This window comes from Centruroides vittatus, unplaced genomic scaffold (genome assembly GCF_030686945.1).
Source record: "Centruroides vittatus isolate TY-2023 unplaced genomic scaffold, ASM3068694v2 scaffold_435, whole genome shotgun sequence".
NCBI lineage: Eukaryota > Metazoa > Arthropoda > Arachnida > Scorpiones > Buthidae > Centruroides > Centruroides vittatus.
Genome location: NW_027122708.1, coordinates 2,911,525 through 2,935,883, shown reverse-complemented (window position 1 = coordinate 2,935,883; position 24,359 = coordinate 2,911,525). Strand labels below are relative to the sequence as shown.

The 24,359-nt window shown below is 31.5% G+C and overlaps 1 protein-coding gene across 2 annotated transcripts in view; it reads left to right on the top strand.

Annotated features, from left to right (window-relative positions):
- The first annotated feature begins 2,116 nt into the window (after positions 1-2,116).
- The window catches only part of MED14 (mediator complex subunit 14), a 97,553-nt gene continuing 75,310 nt past the window's right edge, over positions 2,117-24,359 (top strand). For both annotated transcript variants that reach the window (XM_067287077.1, XM_067287076.1), the window contains exons 1-3: positions 2,117-2,217; positions 19,603-19,778; positions 23,526-23,658. In XM_067287077.1, coding sequence (XP_067143178.1) covers positions 19,624-19,778; positions 23,526-23,658 — 288 coding nt within the window. In that variant the 5' untranslated portion in view covers positions 2,117-2,217; positions 19,603-19,623. The remainder of the gene's footprint in view (positions 2,218-19,602; positions 19,779-23,525; positions 23,659-24,359) is intronic.

Genomic DNA, 24,359 nt, shown 5'->3' with positions numbered 1-24,359 from the left:
ACGACGCTCTACTGTAAATTTAGATTGTTTCATCTCGAATTTAGATATTTTCTAGATTTTATTTGGTATTTAATCATTATAAAGAAGATAAGATCAGAGTTTAAAGTGGTAATTAACTTAACCCTCAATATAACAATATTTTTATAATTAAGTTCGAGCCAGGTCTTGAAGGGCTTTACACTTAGCTATATGATTATTTATAGTGTACTCAGATCAGTCTGATCCTTACCTGTATGATATGTTGTTGATTTTTTTCGGACAGTGTTTTTTCTTTTGCAGAATATAAGTAGTGTTTTTATGTTTTCATTATGGTTATAGTTTGTGAAAATTTTGATTTCAACCTGTAAAAATATTTACAATGATAAACTATATTTTGACCTTTGCCATGTTATGAACCACATTGTTGAAGTTAAAATCCTTAGGAGCTAATAATTTTGGAAAATAGAAGAAGTGCATTTGCCCATCAAAAATAGACCAAAAAAAAACATGCCAGTAAGTGAAAGAGACTGCACCATTAGTATGTGTACAAATTGTGCACTATATTCTTAATTCTGGATAACAAAAGTATATTAACATGAACTAATCTTTTGTTCGTTATGTTGTAGACAACAACATTAGACACTGAAGCCGTGAGCCTGAAGAGAGATTGGAAAATTACCAATCCGAAATGTATTGTTAAATAGGCGAAATAAAGTGACCTGTTTTAATTTCGGTCTCTGTTAATTGTAAATAATTAAGAAAGACTTGATAAATGTCACTAGTCTCACTATTGGAAGAAGAAATCTTTACTTATAACTTTTATATTTTTAATTATTATCGAATGGCCAAAAGCTTAATTTTGAGAGTAGTGATGAGTTTAAAAGAAAATTGTAAACGTTAATAACGAATAACATCTTCCATTAAGTCCAATCTCTTTCGAGATATGACACATGACAACCCTCTAGCTCCCCATCCCTTTAATATTAAGGAGCTATGATGCTATTGAATAATAATAAGGAGCATTGATGGCAATTAAATTAATAAGGAGCATAAATGTTCCTTATGCACAAGCTATCATGCTAAATTTCGTTTCTCATAGATGCCAACACACACATACACGGAATATTTTTTCTCGTTCTTTTTTCTTTTCTTTTTTACTTTTTTGAGTTCAGGAGGTCTCAAAACGTGTAGATTTACAAAAAAAAAAAAAAAAAAAAAAAACTCTGAGCGGCAAATTTGTCACGATTCCAATGCTTTCCCTTGTTATGTATACATAACAGCTGGGAAAGTAAAATTAAGAATGTTTAGAAATGCATTTAACTTATCGCTACAGAATATTTTGTCTTGTTTAGAAACGTTTAAATAAAGGGTTAACTAAAAGGAAAATGGTGGACGTGTATTCAATTTTTCTCAAGCATGGCGTTGCTTCAGCACTCTATGTAGTATTAGAATATGATACATAGAATATACTCAAAGACCCGGGAACAACGAGCTAGAATGCTCGTTGTTCTCGGGTCTTTGAGAGCGGTAGGTTGATACCTTTACCTAGGGTCTACAAAGGCGGCCGGATGGCCGAGCGGTCAAGGTGGCAGCTTACCGCTCTGGGGGACCCGGGATCGAATCCGAACGGGTCGAATAATCCCCAGGAATTTTTCAGGGGGTGGTCCGTTCGGATATGTCGGGCCCCGTCCCTCACCACTCGGTCGCCCCATTGTGGGCCTGGCCGAACCCATAATGGGCCTACTAAAAAAAGGCCCTCTTAGTGCCCGCAGGGCGGAAAGAGTTAAAAAAAAGGGTCTACAAAGATAAGGCATTTTGATAAGTTTTGAAAATTAGTCAGGGGTCGATTGAAGGTCATTGCAAACGGTTTATTAAAAATTATGTGTCCAATAAGTTATGTCGATGGGCTATTGAACTATATCAATTATTGGAATTAGTAACATAATTTTTGACAATCTGCATTCCGGGTTTTTCCCGGTAACGACTTGTAATAATAGAATTCGAAATTAATATTAGAATTATATTTATTACACAAAGTATTAAATAATAGGTCACAATTATTAAAATAATAAGAAAACGATAAAAATTTGGATCATAAATTACTTTTTGAAAATTTTAGAAAAGTTTTTCCGAGTTATGTAATTTGTAGATATCTATGTCCAAGATGGCGGAGACCGAGATGTTAGGAAAATAAGAAATTAACAATTCAAAAATTTTATTTTGTTTGAATCATTTTTGGTAAGTTAAGATATTTAACCATACAGTCGCCATTTTTAAGGGTGAAGTTACGCTTTATTATTATAATTACGAAGATTATAACGATGAATATTAAAATATTAATTGTAACTAACATTTTACAGTTTATCATATGTTGTGTTAGATCAAACATTGTCAACAAATTTTAAAACGGATTCTTTTCGAAAATTTGTTTTAATATTACGTAATTGATATTCGTTCAATATTATTGTTATTTAGGAAGATTTTTTTACTTTTTGTTTCAGTTTATAAATACGAAACTAATGGTAAAAATACAATTTTCTGTTAAATTGTACTTTCACGCGAGATACACAACGAGTGTGTGAAATAAAAAGTATTAAAATTCAAATGAATTAAATATATTTGTCTATTAATATTATGCAAAATTTCATTTAATAAAAAGAAAAGCGTCTGGGAACAGATTAAATGTAATTTGTTTTCAGACGGCGCTTTATTTATTATTTTCCCCCTTATAATCGTTAGTAAATACATAAAATAAACATGACAGCTAAATTTAATAATCACTTTCTACCTGATACTTGTCAAATTAATAAGTGTTGTACTAACAATTTTTTTAAAAATAAATTTTAATTTAATTTCTCTTATTCCATGTACTTAAAAGTTTTTATATTTAAGATTTATTTTAATAGTAATATTTGGTAAATGTAATTATGTAAATGCATTTAGTATTTCTCTTTAAGGGAAATTATTTTTATGCATTAATAAGCAACAATATCTACGACGATTAATTTGTAATGTAATGTTGTATTTAAATTTAATTGGAATGAATATTTTGCATATTGAAAAAATGGAGGTGAGATTTATAAGTTAAAAATTCTTTTAAAGCTTTTACGAATTTGCTTATGCTTAGTGAAAATAATTTGTTTGAGAACCTCGTTTCTTTTTCTTTCTTTAATTGGAGAGTGCAATAAGTATATCAATTCTGATTATAGAAAATTAAAATAATATGAATAGAAATATAATATATATATATATATATATGTTACTGCTAAAGCTCGAAAGCTTAATTGTGTTAATGTGTACATTACCTAGCTAATCTCCAAATTAACTAGGGTGATCCGTTAAAGTTTTGAAAATTGTTCATTTCTCAAATTACCTAGGTAATGTGCAGACGATCTAGGTAATCCACACATTACCTACTAGGCACTCGGTAAAGTGAAAATAAGATCTTTGCTGGAACAACAGCAGCGTTTCTGTACACTTAAATTAACATAATGTTATTTATTTAATTTTCAATATCTAAAGAATCAAGTTAATACAATCAAACAATCAACAAATTAGTTGATAGAATCAATTATCAATCAATTAAAAAACTGTAATACAAAAAATCAAACAGTTTAAAATATTATTACAATTAGGGAAATGAATTTGCAAAACATATGATAAAATTGTGCTTACTTATTAGTGCAATCTAAAGATTGGTGACAGTGAGTTACATAGCAATTGGTTTTTGCAACAAGCAAATCTATTTGTGGTACATTTAGATTTGCAGTCACATTTTCTGAAACCCTGCCCAGTACCAAGGTATTGTTTTATTGCTGTTTGATGTAAAGATATTTCTACAGCAGGAACATCTTCTTTCGTTAAAAATCTCTTTTTACAAACACTGAATTCAGATTTTGCATATACGATTGTTTTAAAATACCTGTTTTAGTACCAAGTTTATAAAAGCCATCCTCTGTTTTACTAAGAACCACAGCTAAGATTGAGTATGCATCAGTTTTTGCTCTGTCTTCTTTGGGAAGTAGTAGGGAAAGGAAATGAGAGAAACAAACTTTTGAACTTTAACAATACGGAAGCTGTTAATGTGCAGATTACCTAGATAAAATGCGGAAAACTCTTGATTCCGCACGTTAATGGATCAACCTAGTTAATCTGGAGATTAGCTAGGTTTGTAACCAATTGCTATGTAACTCACGTCACCAATCTTTAGATTGCACTAATAAGTAAGCACAATTTTATCATATGTTTTGCAAATTCATTTCCCTAATTGTAATAATATTTTAAACTGTTTGATTTTTTGTATTACAGTTTTTTAATTGATTGATAATTGATTCTATCAACTAATTTGTTGATTGTTTGATTGTATTAACTTGATTCTTCAGATATTGAAAATTAAATAAACACATTTACATATATTTTTTCTATAAATAAATAACAATTCACCTATACACACCGGGGTGCAACCACTTAATCCTCTTGCAAACCTTGTAACCGGTGCTGTCAAAGTTCATACGCGAACATTTTCAGCCCCTCACTAGGTCCTTTTTCAAGCTATACTCTCTTTTTTCAACTGTTACATCAAAGAATATCCACTTTCTGGATAAAAATTTGAATTATCAAATTCCGAATCTATCGAAACCGTGTGCCATCAACCTAGGTTGATGACACGCAGTTTCGATATTTTGACAGCACCAGTTACAAGGTTTGCAAGAGGATTAAGTAACATAAATAACATTAGGTTAATTTAAACGTACAGAAATGTTGCTGTTGTTCCAGCAAAGATCTTATTTTCACTTTACTGAGTGCCTAGTAGGTAATGTGTGGATTACCTAGATCATCTGCACATTACCTAGGTAATTTGAGAAATGAAACAATTTTTGAAACTCTAACAGATCACCCTAGTTAATCTGGAGATTAACTAGGTAATGTTCACATTAACAGCTTTCAAGCTTTAGCGGTAACATATATGCACATACAGAAGATTATTGAGATGTTAAGACAAGATATCTGCTTTTTGATTAAGAGAATGTTAGACTGTCTATAGGTTGTTTTTGTATCAACCAGTTTTCACTTAACTGAAATGGCATTTTTGTGTTTTATCTCTTGGCTTTATTATCTAAATAAAAATAACCTGTCAAATTGTTTAGTATTTTGGTCAAAGAAACTGATAGGTTGTTGCTAATGTCATTTGCTAGTGGATAAACAAAATGTTCTTTGAAAACCAATGTAAACTGAAAGTGAGAATGTAAAATATAGCCAGATTATTTGGTTATATTTTATGTCGTCACTTTCAGTTTACACACCTTATGTTGTTTCTAGTTTAATGTAATGAATGGTATATATTTTAAAAAATAAAATGAACAGCTGACACAATATATATTGGCATTGAGTGCAGAGCTAGCTACAAAACTAGAAGTAGGCATTAAATATGTAAAATGATTTGCAAATGGCTTCTCTAATATGCTGGGTGGAGCAGTTGTTAACTAGCAGGTATAGTGGTCATTCTGATTTGTGTGTCTTGGCTACATAAAACAGTCTAGGGCATGCCACACTTGATGGAATATTAAGATGGGCTGCATCACATAAATGTGGGAGGCGGGGCGCCATCGGACGGCGAGGGACGAAGGCGAGAGCGGGACGGGGCGAGACTTGGGTGTAGCCAGACGACGTTTGAGAGAAAAGGCGGGAAGAAGACGGAAGACGAGTCCAGACGGGACTTCATTTTTCTTTTCCACTAAGACGAGACGATTCAAATTTAATGTTCAATGTTTATGTCGTTAATTGTAATGTCTAGTGTCACAATTAAATGTTAGTTTAGTAAGCAATTAAGTGTCTTTACTGGACTAAACACAAGCGAAGTTACAAAAGTAGGAGACAAGACGAAAAGAAAGTCCTACAAAAGTGGGGGCTCAGTCCGGGATAGGAATAGGCTTGGATGTGGATTAGGCTCAACTCGAGAAGATTCGACGAACTGTGCTTTGGTTTTGTAGGTACACTGGACATTTACGGACATTTCTGTTTTGTGAAAATTTCGACGGTGGACAGTCCGAATACATCGACCTCCGGAAGAACTTCGACTTACATTTCGGCAAACCGTGAGTAATTCTAAAATTCTATTTTAAGATGGCGACGCTCGTAGAAATTATCGGCGAAACGCTAAAGTCGGCCTCGACAAATTCGATAAAATTGTTGCATCAACTTGTATTCGAAGAGATTGGAGATAGAAATAACAGAAAAAGATTGAGAACCTTTGGTGGATTCAATTTTCCATCCAAAGAGGACGAAAACCTAAAAAAGAAAGTGCAATATATTAATGAGAACTTTCGATTAAACGATCTGGTTGTTTTGTGCAACTTGTTAAATGTTAAATATGACGGTACTAAAGACGAAATCGTCGAAAGGCTTGTTCTTTCTCTTTCTGACTTAAGATCATTGCAATCAAATCGGATCTTGGCAGACGTTGATACCGAAGACGAAGATGTATTAGAAGTTCAGTCTGTCGATGATTCACCTGGCAATAATTGTCCGCGCGTTTCGGATATGAGCAAACTTTCCATTAACTTTCATGACGTGAAAAACGTAATCAAACCTTTCGATGGTAGTGAGTATTGTTCTATCGATAAATGGCTGGTTGCATTCGAAGACTTTGCTAAAATGATGACTTGGTCCGATTTACATAAATTTATATTTGCAAAACAATCCTTAACAGGGTTAGCGAAATTATTTGTCGAAAGTCAAAGCGGTATTAATTCCTGGGATAAATTGAAATCGGAATTAAAAGCGGAATTTGGTAGTAAATATAACTCAGCGCGATTGCACGGTATGTTGGCTAAACGCCAAATGCTCTCCAATGAATCTGTGCAAGAATATTTCTTTAAAATGCAAGAACTCGCTAGTCATGGAAAAATTGAACCTGACGGGTTGATCGAATATGTTATTTCTGGTATACGTGACATACCCAGCAACAAAGCGATGTTATACGGAACAGATAATTTAACAGAATTTCGTGAAAAGTTGAGAGTGTATGAGAAGATCCGGTCTGCGTATTCTCGTTCGGTTCAGTCTAAACCGAATCTACCTACAGAGCATCGAAAACCCCAGCCTTATCGGAGTAAGCATGACGGTAAAACTGTCAAATGTTTTAATTGTAACGAAATTGGTCACATTTCGAGTAATTGCTCGTATAAATCTGAAGGTACTAGATGTTTTAAGTGCCAAAGATTCGGCCATAAAGCTAACGCTTGTCCTCAAAAAGAAGTAAACAAAATGGGACTAAGCCATTTCTCTGGATGTAACAACAAGATTGAAACGGATGCTGAAATCCTAGGTGCAAAAACAAAAGGACTCGTCGACACCGGGTCGGAAGTAACGATGATATCAAGGCATTTTTATGAAAAAGTAGGAACTCCGAAATTAAACTCAGATAATGCATCTTTAATTGGATTAGATGGGAATAGTGTTTCTCCGTTAGGTTTCTTCGAAAGCGAAATAAAGATCGACGAATACTCTCTTCCTGCAAATATTTACGTGGTAGAAGGTGATCTATGTAATTCTATGATAATAGGAACAGATATTCTGAATAAACTGAACTTCTCTATAACAAACTACGGATTCAAAGTCATGGGAAAGCGAAGTCAAAATACTATTCGTGTTAACTATACTCGAATTTTTGTTCCCGATGGAAAGTCTGCAGCTGAATCAACACTCGTTAGATCAGATGACGCCCCTAGAAAGGAGCAGATGTCCCTTTCGCATTCCGCTGAGAAGGGAGAGGGAAACGGTTTTCAAAACATTAAATCACTTGGCGAGCGACCACCCCTTGTGGTCAGTGACACAAACGACTTCGGCGCAAATAAACAAGAAAAGTTGACTTCCAAATCTGATACATTCTCGATGCCTTACGATAGAAGCAAGAAAATACAATCAAGTGCAGATATGGGCAGATTGAACCGTTTTAACCATGTTTCGTTCACCGACGACAGGGAGCATGATTTAACTGATCCCTCAGAAGCTGAGAGCGAAAAAACATGCTTTTTGAGTCAATTGGCAGATGCGACCGATTGTCAGATAGACTTAAGTCACATTCTGGACACAGAACAACGACAGGATTTGATGAAACTAATTACAACCTATGAGCCAAATAAGGTTAAGGATACCGGGTTGAAGATGCAAATTATTTTAACTGACGAAATCCCCATTAGTCATCGCCCACGTAGAATGTCATTCGAAGAACAAAAAATAGTAGAAGACCAAATCCAAGAATGGCTAGACGGTGGCATAATCAAACCTAGTTGTTCGGATTACGCTGCGCCAGTAGTTTTATGCAAGAAGAAAAATGGCAAAATTAGACTGTGCGTCGACTTTAGAAAGTTGAATCGGAAAACGGTCAGAGATCACTTCCCCTTGCCTTTGATTGAGGATGTGATAGATCGTTTGGAACAATCAAAAGTGTTCACGTCGCTCGATTTAAAAAATGGATTTTTCCATGTTGACATTGATGAGAAATGTAGAAAGTATACCTCTTTCGTTACACACGAGGGCCAGTACGAATTTTTAAAGGTTCCTTTTGGCTTGTGTAATAGCCCAAGCGTATTTCAACGTTATATTTACCATGTGTTTAGACCGTTGTTACAAGATAGAACTGTAGTAATTTATATGGATGATATCCTAATACCGTCATCAAACGCACAGGAAGGTTTAGAAAAGTTGAAGCGTGTACTGGAAGTAGCTTCAGAATATGGGTTGGAACTTAATTTCGAGAAATGTCAATTCTTAAAGAACGAAGTAGAATTTCTCGGCTATGTCATCAAAGACGGAACAATTAGACCTTCTCCGACTAAAACAGCAGCCGTTCAAAAGTTTCCACAACCCAAAACCGTAAAACATGTTCAAAGCTTTCTAGGACTCACGGGTTATTTTAGGAAATTCATTCCCCACTATTCGAAGATAGCAAAACCCTTAAGTGATTTACTTAGAGATGGAGTAAAATTCAGATTTGGTTCAGAGCAACTAGAAGCGTTCCAAAAATTGAAGGACATGCTATCACAAAGTCCAGTTCTCCATATTTTCAAGCGTGGTGCTCCATTAGAATTGCATACAGATGCAAGTTGCCTCGGGTTCGGAGCAGTTTTGCTACAGCAAGCTGACAACGGAAAGTATTACCCGATCAATTATATGAGTAGGAAAACATCACCTCAGCAAGAAAAATATAACAGTTACGAGTTAGAAGTACTCGCGATAATTGAGGGCTTGAAAAAATTTCGAAACTATTTGTTGGGTTCCAAATTTAAAATAATTACGGACTGTGCTGCGTTCCAACGAACACTCGGAAAGAAGGAGCTTACCCCAAAATTAGCAAGATGGTCTTTATTACTTGACGAATTTGACTATGAAGTTGTCCATAGGAAAGGCAGTCAGATGAAACATGTAGATGCACTAAGCCGCAATACAGTTTTACTAGTTACGCGCTCTTCCGACGAAATAACGACAAGGATTGTGTCTGCGCAGGATACTGACGAGGATATAAAAGCTCTTAAAGATTCAGTGGGAAAAGGAGAGACAAATGACTACGTGCTGAAAAATAACGTTCTATACAAATACGAAAACGGACTAGAACTGTACGTTGTACCCAAGTCGATGCAAACTGACTTAATCAAACACGTACATCGGAAAGGTCATTTCGCAGCGGCGAAAACGGAGGATCTTCTAAAATGCAATTTTTATATCCCAAACGCTAGAAAACACATAGAAAACGTCATACTGAACTGCGTTGACTGCATACTATATAATAGGAAAAGGGGGAAAGGTGAAGGCTTATTAAATCCTATACCAAAGGGAGACAGTCCTTTGAGCACATACCATGTAGATTTTCTCGGACCACTACCCTCAACGAACAAAAACTACCAGCACATATTCACGGTAGTAGATAGTTTTACTAAGTTTGTGTGGTTTTACCCCGTTAAGTCAACAACTACACGAGATGCTTTGGATAAGTTGAGGATCCAACAAGCGGTATTTGGAAACCCGTCTCGTATTGTCACGGATCGTGGAACTGCTTTTACCTCCAAAGAATTTAGCGATTATTGCACCAACGAGATGATTGAGCACATTACGATCGCCACAGGTATCCCTAGAGGAAATGGACAGATAGAGCGTATGCATAGCATCTTGATCCCCGTTTTGGCGAAACTCGCGCAAGAAGACGCTACAAAGTGGTACAAATATGTTTCAGACGTCCAAAGAATCATCAATAGTACACCAACGCGTAGTACCAGATATACACCTTTCGAAATTTTGATCGGTACCAAAATGAAAAATAAAGAAGACCTAAGAATAAAAGAGATCTTGGAGGAAGAATTTTTAAATTTTACGATGCAAGATAGAGACAAGATCCGAGAAGATGCCAAACAAAACATCTTGAAACTACAAGAGGAAAATCGTAAATCTTACAATAAGAAGAGAAAACCAGCTCCCAAATATCAGGTTAACGACCTTGTTGCCATTCAAAGAACTCAGTATGGGACAGGACTCAAACTAAGGCCTAAGTTTTTTGGACCTTACAAGGTTACCTCGACGATGCCTAGGGATAGATATGCGGTTGAGAAAATTGGTCATCATGAAGGGCCTAATGCGACTGTTACTGCAGCTGACCACATGAAGCCATGGCCCATTGACCTTGACTGACATCAAGAACTTTTTCTTATGTTTTTGTGTGTGTGTGGTGTTTTTTTCTTTTTCTTAATTTTCCAGTCGTCTCTCCGAGGACGGAGAAAATTGCAGGATGGCCGAGTTGTGGGAGGCGGGGCGCCATCGGACGGTGAGGGACGAAGGCGAGAGCGGGACACATTTTGGACATTCCTTTTTAGTCTGTAGAAATAAAAGTCTTGTTTAACTTTGAACAACCCTTGTATATATTTTTCTTAGTGTTGAATTATTATTTATTTTTAAAATATAAGCAGCAAAATAATTTTAAAATGTCTTTTATTTTAAATGTGATTAATTTATTGCATAGTAGTCAGCATCAGCAATATTTTTTTCATGACAATCATTTCAAAATATTCTAAAAGCATAAATAAAACGTCTGTTAAAAATTAATAACGATTGAACAGGATGATTCAAAAAGTACTTTACAACTTTGAAAGTATATAGAATTTTAATCAGAAGACCTATAGAATTGATTGAAGTGTTAATTTATAGCAACACATCAACTTTGTCTTGTGTAGTACGGAAATGTTTCTTTGGATTGAGTAAGTCAAGACATTCTTGGACAGCATTATCTATATAATAGATCAAACCATTCACACTTTTTCAACAGCAACACTTTAATATATGAATGTTTTCTGTCACATTTAGGGGCCTGTGTCAGGTTTTAACATTAATCAAATCAAATGTCTATACAGTAAGTCCTCTACTTACGAACTTAATCCGTTCATAGTGGTTGTTCGCAAGTCGAAAAGTTTGTAACTTGAAAAGACAATGTTTGGTGCAAAAACTCAAATGCAACGTTGTTTTTACAATTATGTAATGTTTAGGCTACTTGAATAATGTTGAATTAAGATTGTTAAAGGGAAGTATAAGTTCAAATCAATCACATGTACATTTTTTATTAAAATTACTCATTTAAAACAACTACAAATGTACATATGTATGTACTGTAAATGTTTTTAACATAAAACTTCAAAAATAAACTTGACTGTACATAAAAAATAACCAACTGTACTTTAATAGTAAACAAATGACACCATACACGATTGACACACGACTACAGTCCAAACTCAACTAAGAGCCTCTCACCTACCTCTCACGCTCATGTTAACCTGCCTCTGTCGGCTTTGTTCGTAAGTCAAATGTTGGTAAGTAGAGAACTGCCTGTAATTAAAGAAAAGTTTGGAACAACTTTCAAGTTCTGTTGACATCAGAAGCTTTGAAAATAGATATCTGCCAACCATACATTTACATAGATAGAATTACATAAATAACAAAATCAATTAATTAAATAAGTACTGTACGTGTTATAAACTAATATATATGGTAAACTAGATATTGCATAACTTTACAATTATGTAAAAGGATTACAAAAATAACAAAAGTGATTAAAAAGTATTTAAAATAAATAAATGACATATAAATAAAATAGATTACACAAAAATATAGGAATTGTGTGAAATATATATAATCTTAGTTAATGATTGCTGTATTGTTTTGTTATCTCGTATTGATTGCCACATTGAAGAAATGGATGTGGATTCTTTGTTATTGATACAATTTCCTTTGAGTTGCTGCAAATATCTTGAAAGTTTTAAGAATTCTTAACCTATAGTTATTGAATTCACATTTTAAATTTTTGGTCTCCAACCATTGAGGAGATACTCCTGGCTCTGATGCAAACTGTATCAGTGCTGTACTAAGTGTATTTTGTTTTTTTTCTGCAAACTTCTTAATTTTGTTCCATTGGTACCTGTTATTATTTTACTTGCTTAATCATGAGTTGTATCTTTACTTTGGAAGTATTCAATATATTCACAATTAATAATGTTGCTTGAAACACAGACAACAAAATCAGGTTTCATGATCTAAGTCAATATATCAGGTGTCTCCACTGAGTTCTTATCTTGAATCTCACTGATTTCTTCTTTCAGAACTTCTGGATTGCATCATAATTTCTCAATATAGCTTTACAATTTCTATGACAACAGCTCCAGCTGGTGACACTCAAATTTCCCATTTCATAGCTAGCCCTAATGCCCAATGTATCATGAAGATTTATAACATGGCTGTAAAAAATGGACATGTGAAGCTTCAAGACTGTTGAAAAAAGGTAGCTGCTGATGAAACTTTAGTGCAAGGATTAACAGATACTATGTTGAGCCTATATTGTTGGTTGGCAATCAGAACCTCGTATCTGCATTTCCTAAAATTTTACAAGAGCGCTAAAAAAACATGCTTTCAAAGGAGCAAAATTTTGAGTACAAGGTTATGAGTTTTTGACAATGTCAGAGAGAGAGTGCTTAAAAGGTACAAACCACTTACAAGGGTTTGGCAATATATAGGAATTGACTTTAAAACACATTGATGCGAAATTGTGGTTTTGAGTAATTATTTAAGATATGAGGTTTTGATCACCCAATGATTTGCTAAACAGTGTATATAGATTGCTTGGAATCTCTTATTTTCACTTGGATACCTTGATTCTTCTCCAGAATGACACTGGCTCTGTCATATGGTTGTGTGATGATTGTTATACCAGTCAAATTACACTTGCCTAAAACCTCTAAAATGAGTTTTTCCAATCTTGAGGCATCTCTGGAGATGAAGAATGATTTCTTAATTTCTTAAATTGCTTCAACTTCTAAGTCCTTCATGTACAGTACCTAATGATTACTGATTGCCCTTCTTTGTAACATTTAGCTTTGTCTACCATCAACAAAAAACTCATATGCATACACTTCTTTAACCATTTTCAGAAGATGGTAGGGTTACATTGTCTATAATTTCATTTTGAATTTTAGAGATGCAGTAACTTGTATTGCTCCAAATAGTCTTAATAATTTTTCTTGTACAGCGAAATGTCAGTATAACAAATGCCAGTTTAATGAAATTTTTGGTATAACGAATATATCTTGAAATCCCTGCTAATTTCTTATTCAGCTTAATGCAAAAATGTTTCAGTTTAATGAATATCATTATATAATGGAAATTTCAGTTTAACATAATAAAAATTCTGTCCATTACAAAAGAATAGTTTCATTATAAAATCTATAAATGCATAAATCATTCATGATGAATGTTATGTCAAACATTCTGGCAACACTGATTTTAATCTTTAGTTATGGTTTTGTTTTGATGCTATTACTCTATAGCAGTGATTCCCAAACTTTTTCGATCCACCGCCCCCTTTGTTCCATGAAGTTATACCCAACGCCCCCTAATTGATTTTCTCTTGTGTGAGAAAGGATTGGAAATATTCTTAGGAAAACTTTTCTATGAATCTCATACTTTGTGCCCTTACCGTACATTGTTCTCAACATCTGGAAACCATTAAACACAATGTTTCCTCTTATCAGTTTAACAGAGGAAAGGAAACAGCTGTCAGTGACCCCAACTTTTGCCTTTGGTCACCGTTCAGTACCCTTCCTCCAGCACCCCTAGATTTACTCACTGCCCACAAGGGGGCGTTATCGCCCACTTTGAGAAAAGCTGCTCTACAGTTTACTTCTTTTTAAGTTTATGAGAAAAATGGAGAAAAACAAAAAAACAAAAGCAGTTTTCTTTGGAAGAGAATAATAAAATATTAGATAATGTGCAAAAAGAAATTAAACAAAATGTGCCTGATGACCTTCTGGAATGCTGTCATAGTACTGGATTTTATTTAAAAAAAACTTTGATTAAAGAAACAACACACACAAAAAATAGATTTCTTTTAGCAGAAAATAACAGCTTCAAGAAGAAATAACAGTTATAGAAACGGGATTCCAACTAATCGATACTATATTATTATTTTAATCATTTGCTTATGATGTTTTTTGATAATTTTTTATTACTGAGTAGTTTTTATTTTATATTTAATATAACTTACATTCTGAAAATGTGAAATTTGGTTCCATATAAATACTAATAGATAAATTGCATTTTAAAAACTTTCTTACTTCAAAATGTAGGAGATTTGTTTTTTTTTTATCATCAATAAATTTCTTTTATCCTTGCATTTTTGACTGTATTTCAATATAAAGAAATTTCAGTACAACAAAAATATTTTGATGGTCCCCTCAATTTCATTATACCAACATGTCACTGTAATAATTTTCAGTTTGTTCTTATATTCTACATGTCTTACTTAAATTTTCAATATTGAGCTAAATATAGAATCTCTCTTTCCTCTGATGATTGAAATAAAAATTAATTTTTCCCATGCAGTAGCATTCTAGATTTTATAGACTATATCTGATAAAATTCGTTTTGATTTATTCATTAGATATTGTTTTAGTTAGTACTGAATTAAAGAAATTTAATTACCGTATTTTACAGACTATAAGACGCACCTGAATTTTGGAGGCAATTTTTCGAAGAAAAAAGTGGTCTTATAGTCCGTAAAATACGGTGTAATTCTGAATATCAATTATGTGACTTTACAAGTAAATTATTAATATTTTTTATAATAATTATAATCCGTTATTTCACATAATATAATAATCCATTTAATATTTCATAAGTTGATATTAAATTATTTTATACATTAGTAATATATAAATTTAGCACTAGAGGTAGGTGATAGGCACCATCTCTTATTAAATTTAATTATAATATATATATTTAGAATTATTTAGCATCACTCTATGTATACAAAAATGTTTTACATTAAAAAGTTCCCCCGCTTTTATTTTAAAAGTTTAACCAACCTTTTGTACAAATTAACAATCATTATTTGAAGTTTTCTTTAGTTCTGTAATATATGTTAAAATGATAGCCTTTTTTAATGAAATACAAAGCTGCATTTCCAAAGACTTGCAGACCTTTGTCAATGTTTCTTTTAGAATAGCTTCAAGTTTTTCAACTATAGCATGTTTGAGGGCTTCAATTATGTACAGATTTCTTGCAAATAATCTATCTTTCAAGAAGCTCCATAAAAAATCACATGACCTTGATAGAACAGAATATCTGTTCTGTTCTGCACATACAATGTTAAAATCCAAAACAAAGGTTAAAAGCAAGTAAGTTTATGACAGAACTGTTTAAGCTTCCAAATGTAGAATTGCTAAGATACATATTATTAGTTACTATAGCAATCTATCAAAAGAAGATATTTTAACTTCTCTTTGGGCATGTAGAGTGTTGTGATGTCACTTGGCGCATGCATATCTGCAAGATACATAATGAAATTAATGCAATTTTTATATTTTTCTAGATATATATGCTTAACTACAATAATATCTTTGATTTCTACACTTTCTTTACTAGCTAACAATATAAAATACTTGTGGGGTTAAAAAAGTGAGATTTTTATATATATTCTCTGTACAGTAAGACCCCGCTTAATGTGGGTTGTGGGAATCTGCTGGGATGAGTCTTTCTCGGTTCACCCCCACATAAATAAGAAAGAGGGAACAGGTGACCAAAAATAAACAGATTTTACTTGAATTTTTTAATATTAATTTGCATAATAATGTATGTTAAATAACACAAAACATATGCACACAGAAATGTAAAGTTCATTTTTTGTGATGAAGGTCCTGGCTTTTCTGAAATTCTTGTTTATTGCAATGAAGTTGTGTGGTTTCATTTGTTGCTTTCTTTTTCTTTCAGTAGCATGAGATTGCATCCAAAATATTTTGTCTTGCTTTTGCACTCCTTTCAAAATCTGGATCACTTGCTACAATTTGATCAATGATTTCGGTTATCGTTACCAAACTTTTAGTAAGGAAATCTGTAGAGAAATTCTTTGAGTTCTTCATTTTCAGAATGACTATTTTCCAGTTCAACATGAATTCCTTGTTCTTGGTATGCCAGTTCTTGAAGGTTGTCATTGGTAAGACTCACCAGAAACCTGCAGTAACTCCTCAATATCCTACTTGTCTACATCTCCTAGTCCTGCTATATCAATTAGGTTGACAAAAAGTTACGTTGACAATTTGGTCAACCTAATGATAGTGATAGGCTCTTCTTGTTGAGAATTCTTGGATACTTCCAGTCGTAACTTCTTCCACACTTCGTTCATGCAATTATCAGTTAATTCTTGCAAAGTGAAGTCAATATTGCCTATGGCATTCATGATGCTATATTTTTTCCAAAATTGCACCAAACAAACATAAATTTAAAGAAAGTACACATTTTGCCACCTTTTTCTGATTGGTTCATGTTCGTAAATAATCCTATTATATATGAATCAATGAAATGCTGTGGTAATTTGAATCAGTGTAAATTTTGAACTTTTTTTAGGCTTTGAGCAGACTATGTTACATTGAATCAGCGTTAATTGCGGTAGCGTTAAATGAGGTCTTACTGTAATTTGATCCCGTAAATGCAAAAAACTAAACTTACCAAATTTCAACTTACCATTACTTTACTATAAATCATTTAAACTTTCACTTATGACATCAGATTTGTTAAATTTCACAGGATTGTATTATCTTTCAACTTCAGGGTAGTAAAGCTTTGTTTATTTTCTCTGGGGAAAGTAATAGACTCTGTCCCTCTCTCACTGTGAAGGACAACAAACTGCTAATCATTTTATTACTTTGTTTTCAAAAATTCCCTTCTCTGTCAGTTGTGGGTCAAATGACTAAAAAATTGTTCTTTTGCACTCGGGAATGTTTTGTTTTAGATTTAACAACTAGTATTGCCATTAATGAATTCTATAATTTTATTTTTAATAATTTAAAAAATATTTATAAAATTACCAAATAAATGTTTGGGTCACAATTACTACATAGTATTGATAGGTAATGAACATAAATTTTTAATTGTTGCAAAATTGAAAGCATTAAATTTCTGATTATGCTCTGATTCCAAAAAAGCAGGGTGATAACATCAAAGTGAGAAAATCACATTGTCAAAAATAGCTGCAATGACTTATTTGAAATAAATTGGGATTGGTCTTGTCATTGAAATCAGAATAAAAAGATAGAATGTGTAGCATTGTGATAAAGTTTAAATATTGTACATTTTTCTTTTTTTGAATTGTGATTGTTATGTGCAACAATCAAGAGGACAGTGCTCTCATGCTGCAAGAGAATTTACTGCAGGTGGTAGTAAAGTATTGTTTTTCATAAAATTTCTCTGAAAGAAGGGTCATAAACTTGAAAACCACTATAGGAATTGCTTCAGAACATATCAGTTGAGGAATACTACAAAACCTGCAGTTCAACTGTTATTTATTTTTGAGAAATTTAATAAAAATTGTCATGTATTTGCTGGATACATACACCCCAGAATGCAAGTTAAATGTTATGTTTTTATAAAATTATTTTTTCACATTTTAAAAATATTACAGTAGAGAGTCGTTTATCCGAATCAATTGGGTCTGGGGTTGTTCGGATAAGTGATTTGTTCGGATAACCAATTATGTACGAAGAAATATTTTAATCTATCCGATGTTGAAATTTTTCTCCGTTGCGTGTCGCTTCATGTTGAATTTTCGTCAATTTTAAGCCTAACGAAAATTTTTATAATAATAATCGAGGCTATTGTATCGTTAAAAATTATTTCTTTATTTTCTACAAACAAAATAAATATATTGAAAAATATAAAAACAAAAAAATTATACTTTAGAAGTAAATCTAGTATCAAAAAAGTTTGATTCAGCACGACACAGTCCGACTGGAAAGCGTTCGAATAACCGGGGTTCAGATAAGCGACTCTCTACTGTACTAAAATAAATATTAATTACAACATAATTCATTGTCATAATTGTAAATCTAACACTATTTTATTAACTATACTGCTTGATTGAATTTTACATTCAATGAAAATATTTGTTACACATAAAATATCTATTATTATATTAGTCATGGACCAGAACTATTTTCTTTAGTCTGTATCTTTTGTGCCCAATGGATCATAGCTCCCATAGATCTTTGTCATAAAACATACAAAAATTGTTTGAAAATGAATTTTAATTAAATTTTGTTTGTATTCAGTTATATCAGTCTTTTTTTGAAGTGGGACAATGTAGTGGTAGCCTAAAACCTTTGCTACTTTTTGAATTTGATACTCAAATTTACCTCAGAACAAAAACACATCTTGACACTTTGAAAAGTAAATTCAAATTCAGCTTCAAACATTTTTCATACATTTCTTGCTTTTCTTTTTAAATTGTGCATACAACTCACAATTCTAAATAAACATTTTGAATTTAATGTGTACTAACAATCAATACTCTCATATGATCCTGACAATATTGAATAGAAATATTTATTCTGTGGTCACCAAGATCAATGAGTTGGCCTAGAAATTTCTCAACTAGTTAATGCCTATGTTTGCTGAGTACACTCTTGTGTGATCACATTGGAATCATATTCTCTGCTAAAGGTTAGTTATTAATAGGTTTGGTGATGTAAATATTTATGGAATTTATTGATGAACAAATATAATATAATAATGCAAATTTTTCTGAGTGCCAGGACAATTTGTGATATTTTTCAGGTCTTTCTTTCTTTTAGCACTGTAATCTTGGGTGTTTAATCAGTTTCTCTGGAAGAATTGAAAACTTTTAGGTTAAAAATTCAATAGTATATTATTCATCTCTCCATCTTAATTCAAAAAGAAAATATGGCTTCTTGGATTGTGAAACATTTTTGTATGCCACTCTGTAGATTACAGTTCTAATTTATTATTCTGTTATTAGTTAATGAAAATTTTTCAAATGTGTTTGTTGATCTTATCACAATGTCTGTAGAAATTAGAAATTTCTAGTGGAACTTCCAAAGACAAAAGCTTTTATGAAAAAATCTTTATTAAGCCAACATTTAAAACCTGAAAATAATAATTAAGAATTATTATATAATTTTTAATAACAAAATAGCATGTCTTCTAAATAAATTTATATATTTTAAAGAAATGTTAATATTAATTGATAAAATATAATATTAATATATACATGCTAATATAAATGTTTATATCTATTTACAGCAATAAATTGGAGTAGACAATATGGTTCCCAGACCAATAGAAGGGCGTCAAACTCCAATAGCAGCCATGCAGGTTGTAGGACCTCCTCCATCTGGAGGTGGAAATATATCTCTTGGAAGGCTTATAGATTTTGTATTGCAAAGAACTTATCATGAACTCACAGTTTTGGCTGAACTGTAAGTTTTACATAATTTTTTTTTTTTTTTAATGTCATAATTGTGATTAAAGTTAATAAATAAAAATTGCATTAAAATTTTAATTATTTAGATGCACTTTCTGCATTTGAAGATAATTAATTTTTGTTTAGAAAAAGGAATTGTATTAATATATTATAAAATAAATTAAATTGTGTACTTATTTTCAGTTACTTTATTATTATTGTGTAATATTTCAAAATTATTTAATAATTAGTAATTTTATAGGAATTACTAAAATGATAGTCATGTCTGAAAGCCATATAAAATAAATAAATTGGAAAAAATGTGTATCTGTTATTTGCATATTTGATGATACATTCTTTAAAAATAAAATGAAATACAGTCAAAACTTTGCAAAATCAAAACAATTTAAATTTACTCTGAACATTATCAATTAGATGTTTTGGTTGCTTTTAGTAATAAAATTAATAATTTTTTACTTTCCCAGTTGTTATAGAATATAGCATAGAGAAAGTATGGTAATCAGTCAAAGTTTGACTCGTGGCGCAGCTTGGCCTATATGGCCCTTGCACCATAAAACACCAACCAACCAACCAAAGTTTGACTCCACCCTGTATTTATTTATTTATTTATTTTTTCATTTATTTATTTCTCAACATTTTGAACACTCCAGGAGCCCAAAAATGTATTTAAAAAATTTTGATTGAGTTGTTATTCCTAAATGCTTGCAGGTAACTTGTGTAGAGAGGCTCATAATAATGCTCTATTTGTGTTGACTGTAATTATGATAAAATCATAATCAATTCATTCATAATTACATTTTTTATTTCAACAAATAACAAATAAATATTACATTGATTGTTTAGTAATTTTATGTTGATAATGGCTCTATTATTTGGAAAAATTTTAATAATTTGATTTTTATAAGAAAGTTATATCTAGTGTTCAAATAACTTGTAATTTTATAGTAAACTAGTTTTTGTATTTTTACTTCATATGTAAAAATATATATTTTATAATTTGTTTAGAATTAATAAACAAACTGAGCTTTGCTCAAGAAAATAATATACATATTAAATAAAGTTAATGTACTTTCAAAATTACAATATGCACTTGTTTGGTTAGTTTGAACATATTTGTAACATAGCAGCATCAGTAATCAGTAATTGTTTGACATCACATGAATGTGCAGCAGAGAGATGAGAGAATTCTGTCAAATTTTCTCTGAGCCTCATTGCCAAACCAATCAGTGATAAAATTGAAGCCATGTGCTGTTTTTGAAAAATAATGCCAACTAACAGTTGTTTTTCATAGCTCTAAATCAAATTTCTTGGGTCAATGAAAATTTCAAAATGTACTTTTATAACTTTGGTATTTGCCAAGACTTTTTAATGAAATTCATTCACAGTAAAAACATCAATTCATTATTCTTTCTTAGCACTAAATTTATTGTGACTTTATTGACTCATTTTGAGATAAAATATAATCATTCTAAACTTCACTGTCTCATCTATCCAAACTTTTCATATAATATAATTATAGAGATCACATTTGGTAAAATTAATTTGAAATTAGTTACATATATAAATCCAGAGATTTTTGTGGAAAACTAAAGTGTCTTCAAAATCCAATTCAGAAATCCAAAATGTAACAAACTAAAAATCCAGTGCAGCATAATCTGGCAAAAAATAAATTTTTGAAAGAAATTTGGGGACAGTTTGACACAAGTAAAAATCCAGCAATGAGTTGCTTAACTTTCCAGGCAACATTTGGTGGCACCATCTGTTATGATATTTTATTAAAAAACTTTTTTATATTTTTTTATTATTACAAAATGACAAAGACAAAAAGCTTAATTTTGAGGGTAGGGATGAGTTTTATAAAAAAATTGTAAATGCTAATAATGAGTAAAATCATCATTAAGTCCAACCTACTGGAGACAAATGACCCCATTATCTCCCCACTCCCTCGACCTTTAATCACCAAAATTTAATAGCATTAATCCTCTAATAAACAAACCTCCATGCAAACTTTCAGAAGTTTTCAACAAAAAGCACAATTATTAAGCTTCAAAGAAGGTAAACTAAATTGTGCACCCCTCACATATACACTAACATCCATACATACAGAAAAATTCTCCAAATTTTTTTGAATTTCTCAATCCTTCAAGGTCCCAAGTCCAAATATCTAAAAATCTGGGGATCTTTTTTTGACTGATTGTCATACTTTACATCTGTTATAACAGAGCCATGAAAGTAAAAATGGCAATGGTGGTCATGTGTTCAGTACTGCATATGTTTTGCTCGAATAACAAGCTGACCAATCAAATTTATTTGATCAGTTTTTACTGATGTCCACTTTCACCCATTAATTACCCACATTAGCCTTTTGTATTTGAATTTCATGGGTTACTTCACATACATTGGCAAAACTTTATATTTATGCTAAAGACCTGATAAGAATCACATGCAAACAATATCACAATTCTATCAAATCTTATAAAATAGATTGATTTTGGAAATAAAAAGTAGCCTATATTCTTTTCGAGACTATCTTAAATACAAAGTTTCATAGAAATCAGTTTGGTTGTTCTTATGTGATACTAGAATAGACCAACCAACAGACAGACATGAATTCAATTTTATTTTTATATATATGAGGGTGGTTTTTTCAAGCTTCGATGGTCCATAAAACAAAGACAAGTCTAAATAACAAAATGAATTTATTACCAAAAGTTAGGTACAAACATGGTTACTTTTCAACATAATCACCATGAAGATTGAGGAATTTATCATATCTGTGGACACTTTTCCATCCCCTCATCATAGACTGTTGCTGCCAGTGAATTGAGATGGCCTTAACAACGTTTTGAGGATTGTCATTAGTCTCAAACCTCTGCCCTGCTAGCCATGTTTTCAGTTCAGGAAAGAGGTTGAAGTCTTCACACATTAAAAAGTTCCAAGCTGGATGGAAGTCTGAAAGGTGGAAGTTTTCACCACCTTTAAACACCCAGTGTATAGCCCCAATTTGGTGTCGAGTGACTTCCACCACTTTCCTGAACAGGAAAAATGGCTAGGAGGGCAGAGGTTTGAGTCTAATGACAATCTTCAAAACAATGTTAGGGCCCATCTCAAGTTATTGGCAGCAATGTTCTATGAAGAGGGAATGGAAAAGCTCATCCACAGATATGACAAATGCCCCAATCTTCATGGTGATTATGTCAAAAAGTAACCATGTTTGTACCTAACTCTTGGTAATAAATTCATTTTGTTACTTACATGTCTTTTTTTTATGAACCATCGGAGATTGAAAGAAAACAGCCCACATACAAATTGGTAAAGGTGATGTTTCATGAAATAAAATTGAAGAGTATAATATACTTATTTCATCTATAATTTTATTTGATCATAAAATTGATATAATATGACCTGATGAGTATTTGTTTACATGAAAATTTATTTTTGTTGCTAAATTTATTGTAATATGACTCATTGTAAATTTGATCTAAAATATTATATTATGAAATACATTTAAAGTATGCTTTTTTCCATTTTTATTTTAAAAATTACAATGTCATTATAAAATTAAATTTGTGAAAAATTTTATTATTTTTTTAAATATAAGTTATAAAATTACACTTACTTTTGGAGTTAAAACTGTCTTTTATGAAGAACTTTGAAACTGCACAATGTAATTAAAGAGTTTATGAAAATATTATGAAAAGTAATTTAAATAATTTTTTCATAAATATTATTATTTTTACAGCTTGCCACGTAAAACAGACATGGAAAGAAAAATAGAAATAGTACAGTTTGCAAGCAGAGCTCGCCAGCTATTTGTTCGTTTATTGGCCCTTGTTAAATGGGCTGCAAGTGCCTCCAAAGTAGAAAAGTGTAATGTATGTATTTATCCTAAATCTATTCTTTTAATGTTACATTTTTGAAAATTTCAAATATTTTTCAATTTATTTAAATTTAGGAATTTAAAGGTTTATTAACTGTTTTTGTGTGTAACCATATTTTAACTTCAGAAATAAAGTTTTAATTTGAGTAATTTCTAACAGAAATTTAAAGCATTATATTAAGGTAATTGAATAAGTAATATAAATTTTATAAATACATATGTAAAACACAAATTATAAAATCAAAATATGTTATGATGATAATATAAATGAAGTTTTAAAATGGAAAGTTTTCAATAAAAACTTTTTTAGTTAAATCATTGGTAGCATTCTTAAAAATGTTATAAAATGGGAAAAATTCTGATGATTTATATTTTGTCGTTTGTGATGATATTATTATAATTTTATTTTTTCTAATGTTTAACTTGAAGGATTCAAATTTTTATTGCAGTTGAACTAAATTCTTTTATTCATACAAAACAAAAAAAATAAATTTGTTAATTTATAGATATTCTGAAGTAAAATTAATTTGATTTAAAACTTTTAAAACTTTATGAAAATATTCAACTCCATATAGCTATCCCCCTATATTACAGATAGTTTTCAATCAATTATGCAAAAATTAACTACTTTATCTTCACAGATTATTTATAAAATATAGCAATTGTAAGTTTAGATGATTACCATAAAAGCAAACA